This window comes from Columba livia, chromosome Z (genome assembly GCF_036013475.1).
Source record: "Columba livia isolate bColLiv1 breed racing homer chromosome Z, bColLiv1.pat.W.v2, whole genome shotgun sequence".
Taxonomy (NCBI): domain Eukaryota; kingdom Metazoa; phylum Chordata; class Aves; order Columbiformes; family Columbidae; genus Columba; species Columba livia.
In genome coordinates, this window is record NC_088642.1 from 56,438,356 (window position 1) to 56,450,718 (window position 12,363).

At 34.9% G+C, this 12,363-nt stretch overlaps 1 protein-coding gene across 3 annotated transcripts in view; it reads right to left on the minus strand.

Annotated features, from left to right (window-relative positions):
* The window catches only part of VPS13A (vacuolar protein sorting 13 homolog A), a 103,918-nt gene that overhangs the window by 31,590 nt on the left and 59,965 nt on the right, over window positions 1–12,363 (minus strand). For 2 of the 3 annotated variants that reach the window (XM_065045937.1, XM_065045939.1), the window contains exons 45-53: window positions 12,005–12,165; window positions 10,754–10,857; window positions 9,187–9,484; window positions 7,649–8,044; window positions 6,738–6,842; window positions 6,494–6,640; window positions 3,073–3,111; window positions 1,878–2,006; window positions 1,050–1,183 (exon numbers count right to left, since the gene is read on the minus strand). In XM_065045937.1, coding sequence (XP_064902009.1) covers window positions 1,050–1,183; window positions 1,878–2,006; window positions 3,073–3,111; window positions 6,494–6,640; window positions 6,738–6,842; window positions 7,649–8,044; window positions 9,187–9,484; window positions 10,754–10,857; window positions 12,005–12,165 — 1,513 coding nt within the window. The remainder of the gene's footprint in view (window positions 1–1,049; window positions 1,184–1,877; window positions 2,007–3,072; window positions 3,112–6,493; window positions 6,641–6,737; window positions 6,843–7,648; window positions 8,045–9,186; window positions 9,485–10,753; window positions 10,858–12,004; window positions 12,166–12,363) is intronic. The other variant, XM_065045938.1, reaches the window with a different exon arrangement.

Sequence of the window (12,363 nt, forward strand, 5' to 3'; positions counted from 1 at the left end):
GTTTAAAGGCATTTGGACAATATTTAACTTTCTGGTTGGTGCTGAATTGGCCAGACAGTTGGAACTAGGTGATCATTGTAGGTCCCTTCTAAGTGAAATACTCTATTCTACTCTACTCTACATTGTTCATTACAAGTTACATACATACTTATTAAATTTACACTAAGAATGCCCAAAAGCCATCTAAAAAGATAAAAATCACTAATCTTTACAAATAAAAACGAAAGCAAGCAATGGACTGCATTCTTCAGACTAACATAAGCATACAGCTACAACCTTAGTTTGCTGAGCAGCGTTCACTTTTCAAGCCAAAATCTTTAAACAACACTGCTCTGATCAACTAAAAGGAAAAAATGGTAAAGGCTGTTATGCTTTCAAAAAGAAACAAGTCAAGAATGCTGTAGCTATGTTTACACTTTTCAGCACTGCACAGTACCTGGATACAGTAGAAAAGCCTTACAAAGACATTCCAGCTTCAGAACAGAACCAGTGTAGTTGCATGCAGATGCAGAGCAAAATTTTCACTGATTGCAGATAATTCGTATATGTTAAAATAACTTTAGTTTCGGTCTGGCTTCACAAAATTTATGTAACTACCTATCCATTTTTCAGTCTGCTCCCTCATCTCTCACATAACTTTTTAACCTATTCTTTCAACCGAATCTCAACTAAATACGACAAAACAGTACAAGTATCAAATCTGCTTACAAGTCATTTGTTAATTATTCTGCACAGTTAGCACCTACACTATTCCAGAAAAGCCAAGCACATCCTTTGCCTCACCACAAATACAAAGGAATGTAGAGGGCAAATCCACAAAGTTCATATAAAGAGAGACCACAAAACAGCTTTTTTACTTATAGAAACAGGCACCTGTCACCATCTAAACCTGCTCTGTTACCCATAATTCCTTCAATTTATAAAACAGATTTTTTACAGCCATTTCTTTAAAAATAGCCTTCTTTTCAAAATAGGCATGCTTATAATACATGAAATAAGAGTTCACCTGTTTCCATGCAGACATTCACACTAAAACTCATTTTACATACCTTTGTCCATACTCAATAATTTCCTCTTTAGTATGGTTTATCAACAGAAATGGAGCTGCACCATCATGGTAATTGGAAAAGGTAATCACTGTAGAGTGTTCAGTCAGGTTTACATCCACTGTAATTCCTCCAAGCTATCAAATGTAAAAATTATAAAGTAAATAGCAGTGGAATAAATTTATAGTAAAAAAAAAAAAAAAAAAAAAAAAAGTAATTTAAGTATTTCAGAAAACCTTTACTCTCATAAGATAAAACCCTCAAACAGTCAAACAAGCAACCTGTTTTAACATAATTTTAAAATACTTTCCTGATCCAGCTACTAGGTAACAGGCTTTGCACTTTGTAATCAAAACTCAGGAGTTCTGTACTGTGAAAATTTAGACTGGTAGTAATCTTCCTTGAATCATTTATACTCATTAATGCCCTCCAAAACATTCTAGTGTTAAAACACTCATATTTAAAAACTACTGCTAGAGAATCTATATGTAACATAGAAGTAAATGTAGTGGAGTCAAAGTTACTTTTCAAAGTAACTTAGTGTTACTTTAGAACTAATGCAAATACTTTTCAGCCTCAGCTAGAGAACATTAGCAAAACAATCTGTGTTTTATCTTCCATAGATCTCCTTTGCAGAGAAGTGCTTAAAACGAAACACCTACTTATATCTGTGTGTACAATGAGAATGACAATAATACACTTGCATATATATAATCTTTTCCCCAGCTAAGATTTTTCAATACTTCATTGTATGGGAAGACAAAGTTTTGAGAACAGAAATCAAAGTTATTTACATTTTTTTCTACCTATTTTCTGAAGGCAACCATTTACCTTGTTGTCCAAATGCAGTAGCAGACAGTTTTCTTGCTTATCAAAATTTATTTTCTTTGGTGGGAGATTAGAATTTTCAACTCTAACAAGAAGTTTGTTGGCATCACTTTCAGGCCAAAAGGGAATGCACTAGAAAAAAAAAAAATCAGATATTTTCAAGTCAGATAACAAGCTAGATATTAAATGGTATTTGCTTTAGCCCAAAGTTGATCTACTCAAATTCTACCAAAAAGTGTAGTGAGTTAGATCAGAAACTCTATTAAGAAACTTAAAAGTAACTAATTACCTGACCACAATAAATTACAAGGAAGTCAGAAATTATTCAGACTACAGTGAGGAAACTGAAGAGTTAAGGAGCTAAAAGTGAAAACCTTAAGACTTCATATGCACACAAATAAATAGATATAAAATGGATAATGTAAAAGAAATCCAGAGTGTAAAGCTGAGCATGGCTACAACACAGAAATGGCCAAGCTCGTTACAAAAGAAAATGGGAAACGGAGGAGCAAACGGAGGGCAAAATGGAAAAAAAAAAAAGACAAAACCATTCTTTCATTAACAGACCTCTTGTCAAACAAGTATAAATTACAAGTCCATCTGACAGTGACAATCAGTGAAAAAAGGGATATCAGCACAAATACATCCCATAGTAACTTGAGCATACAGGACATCAGCTTACTAGTTGTTCTTTTAAAATACATTATATATATATACACACACACATATATAACCACGCATATCTGTAGGTATATAATACGTAGAAATAATATATGAAGCATTAGGGAGCTAAATCGGAGAGCATGTTCCACTATTCACACCCACAATTGAAATCATAACCGTTCTGGGTTTGAAAATCCCACAGACAATCTCTCTTCAATAGCGTACACACCATATAGGTAAGACAACAGGCAGGGAAGACAAAAGTTTTAATTGTAACTAATGAAAAGTTTCCAACTAATTAAAAGAGTTCTGCCACAGGCAAAACCTATGATAAACAATAACTCTCAACCAGCAAGAGCCGAAGTCTGTCTAGATAGACTAGTTTTCCTGTATTCAAAACTGTTCACCTGCAACATGCAAAACATCAGGAGCATCTTTTTCCAACATAGGTTAAGAAATGGGATGTTTATATTTAATTGCATCTGAATCCTAGAATTAAAATCTTCAATGGTGAAAGACTAGTTCACCAACTTACCATACCACTAAGTTCCCTTTCCCATTGTTTCTCACACCACAGGAAGCAGGAAGACAAAGGAAAAAAATATAGTTAAACAGCAAGACTGAAGATGTTATCTATAGCAACATATCCTACAGACAAAGAAAACTTAAATTGCGTTGTAAACCAGCAAAAATACAGTAAGTCTCAACATGGAAATTAAGAGAGCTCAATGGAAATTCAAGGAGAATCAGTCAACAGTAAACGGAAGTTTGAAATCAAAGCCAAAATAATTTTAAAAGATTGGCTAAACAAGAAGTAACAGATTGAACAACAGAGAAGTGAAAAGTAAATTTTTGCATTAGTCTTTAGCCACAGAATGTGCCACAAAATGAAGGTGTTTCCCAATGTTTTGTCACAGACTTGCAAAATTTGTCACTAGCTATTATATTTATACATCAATCTCTGTTCCATAATAGGACCTTTAATTTACAGTTAGAAGTGGTCTTCTGCACACCCTTCAGCAATGTTGCCTTTCTTCCTTTCTTTGTTTCTCTAAGGATATACATTGGTTAGCTGTCTTGCGCTATACCTACTTTGAAGGATTGTCCTTGGCAAGCCATTTCATACTAATCACTGACCAACAATTTTTATTACAACCGTTGAAGAACAACGGATTTTTCTAAAAACAGACAATAAAGTTTTATATAGATAGACTGCATTCCAGAGAACATGTCCAAGAGGAGACAGGTTCCACACAAGGATTTTTTTTTTCCCCAAGACGACAGGCTGTCACTAGGAAAGAAGAGCAAATAAAAAAGCAGCAGGAAAGACTCTGCTCAACTTAAAATGACAAACGCAGAATGGGAGAGAGGAGAGCAAGTTGAGATATGAATTAACATTTCAAAAAGCTTGCTGTATTTTTTTAAGAGCTACCTAACATAAAAGACCAAAGTGAGAAGTACCAAAAAATTTACAGGCATTAATTACAAAAAATCTAGGTAAGCTGGATAGCAGAGTTCTATATCTCAAGAACAGGATCAGATGGAAACTTGTTTCTGGAAATCTATCCTGCCCACCCAAAGATAGATCAATACTGTCTGGACTCTACCTAGATTTAGAAGAGATAAGAAACATACTGTATTGAGCAACTGGGTTACAAATGAATAACCTCGGCAGACTTAACTGTCACAACTCAGATTTTTAGATACTGCTTATCAAAAGAGAAATTATCAACAGAATGTGGAAAGGCAAACAATTTTTGGAGTGAAGTTTGGAACAATTTAGGAGGGGATATGGATTCCTCTGTTGAGCTCTATTACTCCATTTGATAAAGTGACATATCTAATCTTTCAAAAGATATTAGGAGCAATTCTAAAATCTGCAAGTCTTCCTTTGATACTTGATAACTGAAAGGAGATCAATTAATACAATTATGGAACACCTGAGAAACAATTACATTTGTGGGACATGCTAGAAAATTCTGTAAGCATATCAATAAAACAGCCACAGGAAAACTGCAGATAATAAATGTAGCAGTGTATTCGAACTTTCAAAACTATTGCCTTAGAATACTTTTTGCAGAAAATTTCACAAGTTCCTGTAAAATAATTCTATTTATTCTAATAACTCTATATCAAATATAAACCACAAAACACTGAGAAGTAATAAAATCTGACTGTATTTTCCCAGTATATGAAGTCACTACATATGCCACTACATATGAACCAGTGTCATTTCAGAGCTTTATCAACAAAATACATGAGGGATCATGCATGTTCAGAACCCAAAAAACTATGTAGAGTCAGAGTCTTACGACAGTTCTAAGAGCTCCAAAGATGATTAGAGGACAGGAGCACCTTTTTTCCAAGGAAAGGCTGAGAGAGCTGGGTCTGTTCAGCCCAAAGAAGAGAAGACTGGGAGTGGATCTCATCTATGCTTAGAAATATCTTCAGGGTGGGCATCAAGAGGATAGGATCAGATTCCTTTCAGTGGTGTTCAAGGACAAGGTGAGGGGCAGTAGGAAGAAACTGCAACACAGGAAGTTTCTTCTCAATATGAGAAGAAACTTCATTACTTTGAGGGTGACAGAACACTGGAACAGGCTGCCCAGAAAGGTTGTGGAGTCTCCTTCTCTGGAGACATTCAAAACCTGCCTGGATGTGTTCCTGTGCAACCAGCTCTGGGTGAACCTGCTTTAGCAGAGCGGTTGGACTAGATGATCTCCACAGGTCTACTCCAACCCCAATTGTTCTGTGGTTCTGTGATGATAATAATAGTAGGAAACAGAACAAGTGTGTCAGCTTATGGCAAACAGTATCTTATTAAGTAGAATCAAACAAACCTTTTTGAAAATAATGTATGAGAAGCTGAACTGATTTAAACACTTTAAGATCCAAACATCATTGTGTACAGCTTAACAAAAATCACAACAGAACAATGGCAAGAAGAAACAAGCAAAGTAGTATCGATTTCATAAATTGAAACAACGGTATTTAAATGGTATTTTTTCCAGGATCATTAAAGATAAAATGCACACTTAAGAGGCATGTGTTTAAGCTAACAAACCGGTATGGTTATGAATGTGATTTAAAGTATTCTTTTAATGTTGGTATTTAAGTTTACAAGCATTTTTGGTAACCATTTGGAGTATCTATAATGCTAAAGAAAAGTGAGAGGGCCTCCAACCATACTATGTGTTATGCTAAACTCTGTCTCTGTTTTGCATATACTCTTTTCATGACTTATTGGAAGGGATGGAGAGAGATTTCACTCTTCCCAGCAGGCAGTATGGATCATTTTCAGCCTTCACAGACCTCCACCACTACCCCAAACAGAAGTTGCTTTTCCTCCATGTCCTCAAGGAAGGCATGATGGCCTCAAAGCACATGCAAAATGTAATTAATGGGATACTGCTGTGCGAACAACCAAACTGCACACCTAGTCTGCAGCAGTCAAAAGCCCAAAAGCAATTTCCACACCACACAGCCCAGGGACCAGTGATCCCTCTCTAGAAAGGATGCAGTAAGCACTAAAAACCAGCAGTGAGACTAGTCCCAGAAGAACAGTTTGGAGCTATCTGAACTGATCCACATGAGATTTCTTCCTGTATGATAGTGGCATGACATGTACCTGGTCAGCCAAACCACTGCAAAAACCAAACAGGACTTCCAGTGCCATTGCAGAGAGAAATAATATAGTAACAGTACAGGTGTCTTTCTCATGCTATTTATGATGCAGGTAACAGAGAAAACATTCCACTTGCAACGTAAACCAGCTTTACAATATGCCCTGAAGAAACACTGAGAAAAGGTAACAGGACACAGATTATTCATTGAAATAACACGTGTTCAGACACTGTCACTGAACACATGGCTTCTATTTTCCACCTGTGAATGTTCAAACCATCTTTTTTTTTCCTTAGAGAAACAACATGGAATAGCTTCCTTTATAAGTTTACCTGTTGCAAAACAATAGGAATCCACTTTTCCTGGCCTTCTTCAGCTACTTCCAAAGTGTATTTGCTTCTGTTTGAGATCATAAAAAACGGAGTGAAAGTTACAATTCTAGTAATATTAAAACTGCTGTTGTGTATGGTGACACCAACCTGTGAATAGAAAGACATTGTTAGAAGCACGCTGCTATTTTCTTACCTTGTTCATATCTCCTGAAAGTAATGAAATTGAAAAATGAATTTAACTCACTTGATATTCCTTTTTATGACTCTTGCATTTCACGGAACCATGACTTCCAACAGTGTCCAGTGAAAACTGATCAGACAGTTCACTGTCAGTTACCATAAGCTGCACCTGTGAAGAAGCATCCTGAATTAACTTCCAGTTTACAGACAGTGACAACATTTAAAATCATATATAAAGTATGCATATATATAAACATAAATGTAAGTGTTTACTGAAATACTGGTGTTTCTATTAAAAGGTCAAGACATAACAATTGCCAGTATCATCTCAGAAAGATATTTTCTACCACCCTTAGTTATAAGCTATGTAGACTAAGCATTTTAACTGTAAGATACTCCAGAGGAAGCAACCACATAAGAATCCTTTCCAAAACTTGTCAGAATTAAAATATCAAAGGTAAATCGCCATAGTCTTGTAATCTCTCTCATATGATTCATCTGTCAGTGACACTCAGCATTGAAAACTCACATAGCAGGCTCCAAAGGTAAACTGCATCTTAATGTTAGCTTACTACCAATTCAGACTCAATCTGCCTAAGAACACTGCAAGTATCCATTTTTCAAGTACCACAGCTTTACATTTCCCACACAACTTCAATGTCTGTTTTAGAATAAGAACCTTTATAGATGCAGTTTACTAGGAATACAGGAAATTATTTTATTTATTAAACACTTCTCAATAAATTTTATTCCTCTCAAAGACAAGAATCTCTCTTAATATAACATTTAATACTGTAAACTTCCCATCTCAAGCATATCTGACAAAACACTTATTTAAAATATTTGTCTTCAGACAGGGATATAGTATGCCCTTTACAGAGTACAGCATAGTGCAGATACTTTTACAGTGTAAAAATGCTTTCACACAACAACATACAGGAGTACAGAGCTGTCATGTTTTACAAAATATAATACCTTGTTGTTTTGGAAGAAGTTTTTGGGCTGGAAAGAAAAAAGGAGCGGCTTTTTGTAATCCGGAGGATGCTTGCGGTGAATACCATCAGCTTTGTATTGCAACATTCGACCGGTTTTATTCACCATCCAGTACGGACTGTGAATTGCTATAATCATCTGCCCAGTTGTGTAAGTCACATGGAAAGCAATATCAAGTTCGGTCTTATCCAACTCTGTGATGCAGTAAAACGTCGTGAAGGTTATATCTGGCAGGTTGCTTTTTATATGGTACTCGCTTTTCCAGTTTTGATCAAGATAGTTAAGCAACTGCAAATCTAGTTTTGTTTGATCCAAGACTGCATTATGAATCTGGGCAGAACATCCTTCTTCCAGAGTGTCATATTTGTTCCCATTTCCCTTTAAAAAAAACCCCAAACAGTGTACATTTGAGTCACAATAAAAATTAGTATCAACTTTTATTTTCTAGTTAGCTTGGAAAATTAAGATAGGCCACATTTTTAAATGTTTATTATTCTATTTAACTATGTTACATTCTTAAAAGTCTATCTTAATACATTTTATAGTAAAAACACCACCCACTATGCATGGTCATGAACACACATACACACAAATCTGTCAACAAATTCAAATATAAAAGCATGATTAAATGACAGATTTCCTGAACTCAGTATTTCTTTCACTATAATTAAATTTGTAAGAGACATACAGAAAAAAATCCTGATATTTCCATACAGTTGGTAGAGGCCAGAGCCCCTATCTCCAGTAATTGTGCGTTTATGACAATATTTTATTATTAAATTCTACTATTTGAGTCCAAACACTAAATATGAAGACCACCTGAAAAAAAAAAAAAGTTAGTGTCTCCCACCTATATTTCTGTTATCCTAAGTCTGCATCAGTAAGCAGCAGGACACATACACAGCAAATACACAGAATGAAACAATTAGTGCTGAGGAACCAATGTCCACACTGTACATGTTTCAGGCATTTTACTTAAGAACAGCTCTCATCTGGCCCTAGAACAAATGCTTATTAACAGTCAAAGTGCACCTTATTGTTTAATTTAATCTGAAAAGAATATATAGACTGGCACCAGGCTGCTATTCAAGCCATGCCTGACAAAAAGGCAGGCCTGTGAAAACATGCTACTGCTAAAAGTAGGTGACAGCACATGTAATGCTACTGCAGGCTGACCATAACTCACAGCAAAACCTACACTGCTTAATTAGGCTCAATCTGCAGCTGAGCAACAGAAAGTGACTCCTTCACATGGCTAAACTTGTACAGTGCTTTAGTTCGCATATGTATCTAAAGTATGACCTAGTACTAACGATTAGTAACACCACTTCTCACATTCTGGTACCATTTCATTTCTGTAGATACAGACTCACCCTTACATGATCTCTAAACTTGTCTCACAAATGCTCTAACAGAAGCCCATTCTTTCAATATTCATTTATAAACATATTTCTACCAGATGATCAGTTTAATATCATAGGTGGGAAACATCACAAGAAAATTAAACATGAAATAATTACCTCCACAGAATAAGTTATTTGATAAGGAAGAAGATTGCGGAGAAGAACAGAAGGCCATAAATGAACAACATATGGAAAATCCCATTGATCTTCTGTACATAATGAAGATGTCAACGTGTCTTTTACAGGAACAATATTGATGACAAGCGAGTGGTTAGTTGACCTCACAGACTGGCATTTCCTTTGTAATAAACTGTCAACATTTTTCGTAATTTCATCAAATGTGATTCCTTCACACATATCATATTCTCCATCCACTCCATTTTCATTGGTTAGTGGTTGCAAACTCAGTACGGATCTGTAAATGAAAACATTTTTTGAACACTTGCTATGCAACACTGACCTTCTAGTATTATTTGACCTCTAAAATATTTCTGACAGTAATTCATTGCCTGCCTTCACCTTGCTTAAAGGAGGAAGAAAAAGGTGGTCTGGACCCTAGAAGTTCATGGAATTGTACAAGTTGAGTTTTTTTGTTCCATACCTCCACGTATTTCCCTTGGAAAGAATGGACTGTTGGCAATTCTTATGAAGAGGCTACTGAATTCCCTCACAGGTGCTGCTATATTCCTGCTCCAAGCAAAAGGTCTGGATAAACAATTCACTCCTATAACAGATCTGCCGAAAGTGCCCTTCTTTTCAGTCACATAAAGCATCAAGTTTATGGATTATTTACACTTGTGGCTTTTGTAAGGCATCTGCTTTTGTAAGTCAGCTGCTCCTTGACTGAAGATTTTTATTTCCTTTCCTGACTGCCTAGTGGAACTCACTCATGTACCTGCACAATGAATCAGAATGTCACTAAACATTATTAAATAAAATACAGAGAGTTAAAAATATTAATGAACTTATATACAGTGAAGTGTAACTTATTTAATAATGAAAAAGACACACAGTTGTCCTCTTAAATAAAATAAGGAGAGTGTTTGGGGGGAAAATAGAAGGAAAAAGTTTCTATAACCATAAAAACAATCAAAGCAAACCTTTCTGCCTAAAAATTGGTGAGAGTTCAGATAAATTTTCAAACTCCTTGCCGTTTAAAGTGGGTGTTAGCTTGAAGGTACTAAAAGCATAACTATGCTGGAAGCCAAGTCTTTCTAAGGTTAACAAGTCTTTTTCTACATCTGTGATAGAGTTGGAATGTATTAGTTCCTATTTTTTACTTTGGAATCACAAAAATCAAAATATTACTTTTTTTTTCTTTTTAAATTAAAATGACCATGCAATACACCACTACATATCATCCTGCTAAGATAAAAAGTTTGTACAGTATGGATGACAATCACTGTGTTCCAAAAGAACCTGAGCTCAGATTCTTAAAGTAACTTAGATAATTAAAGTTGTTTGGTAAAATGGATTTCAAAATACTTCCAATTAAAGAATTAAATAATATTCTGTTTAACTCAAACTAGATGTTCTGAGAAGATCCTACCCAGCAATGATAGTACAGTATTAATTACACTATTAGGCAGCAAGAAAAAACATTTTTTCTTGGTGTATTGTATGGATACAATAATCAACAACACACAAACACATTACATGAGAGAAGAACAATGAAATTAGGTACCTGTAAGAGGACAATGGTATGTTGAATTCATTTTCTGGTGAAGCAGTCCCTAAACATCTTCCTTCCTCAAAAATATTTAAAGGGGTTGAAAAATGATTCCTTATCTATGTGAAATAAAAATCCAAAATATGCATTAGCGAAAACTGGAAAGATAAAGTGTTTTGAGTCTAAGAGAGCACAGAATGAGAACTCTCTCAATGTTCATCTTACCCATTTACCATTCAAAGTCAGGTACTTCACAAGAACTGTCTGTAATACCAGTAAACATCCTTAAATGATTTGGTTGTGCAGTTTAAAACTGCATTTTAATTATGAAATTAATATTATTATGAAATACATTTGCTGCAAAATTATTTTCAAGGACAACATAAAGCCCTGTAAAACCAAAGACAAATAAATATGAACTACATAATAAGTTCCCAAATAATTTTCTCTTAAATATATTACAGACATTGGTGTGTGCGTCAAAATCCATATGGCAGAAAACACAGGGGAAGTAAAATATTTATTTAAGGTTAAAACCATCAACACCCTGTATAATTTGGGGGGGCATATAGCTCTCTTGTTCTTTGCAAACATTTTTTTATTTCAGAATTAATTTAATGGCATTATTAGCTCTGGAAAAAAATTCATTTAGGGAAGAATAAAGTAAATCAGGTTATTAACTACATCATAAATCGCTCTGGGCAAAAGCAGCAAGTGAAATGTTACAGGGACACAAACCGCTATAGAAGTATAACTTCTGGACCATCTCTATACTTGTAAACTATACAAGATCAATCAAAAAAGACATATGCTCAAAGGGCTCACTCTTCAGCTGACTTGGTACTGAATTTGAAATTCATGTATCAATGGTACAAGATGAAACAACCAAACAAACTGATAGAAGGATATCTTGCCGAACCAAGGTAAGGTTAAGAGGGGTTTGATCACTTCATACAAATCAAACAGCTGAACAAGACTGAAATTAGAGCTAGTATTAAAAAACCTTACTAATGAATCATCCTGATCTAAAATGTGGTCCCTTTCCACCTCACCCCACTCCAGTCTGTGTCACTTTGAACAAACTTTTTATTCCCGAAAACCTCTTCTAAACTACCTTAATAATACAGAACAGCAAAGTTACATGAATTGTTCAGATAAATGTTTGAAATATGTTTTCTAAATGTTTATTTAAAGATGACAGGATCATTTTCATCCATTAAAAAAATAAAATAGTAATGGAAAAATAAATAATGGCAATATAATTACTTGAATAGGAGAACGTATAGTTATCATCTTGCTTCCTTCAACAGTATCAATTTGGCAGACAATGGACCTTTCAACACCTGATTCCTCATGTCTCACTCTGTAAATACATCGACCCACTTTTGTCAATGGAATCTTTTCCACAGTGGAATGATTATGTGGACCTAGAGTTTATAAGATGAGAAAGGAAAGACTCAAAAGAAGTATAAAGATAAATTTGAACGATAGAAATGTGCACCCAAGAACATTTTCTGTATCACTTAGTCTATTAAAAAAAAAATTAGAGATGAAAAAGTACAATCCCTAGGTTTTATTATGCCAGGCTTGCAGTGTTACTGCAAAAACAGAAATAATTCCTTTTT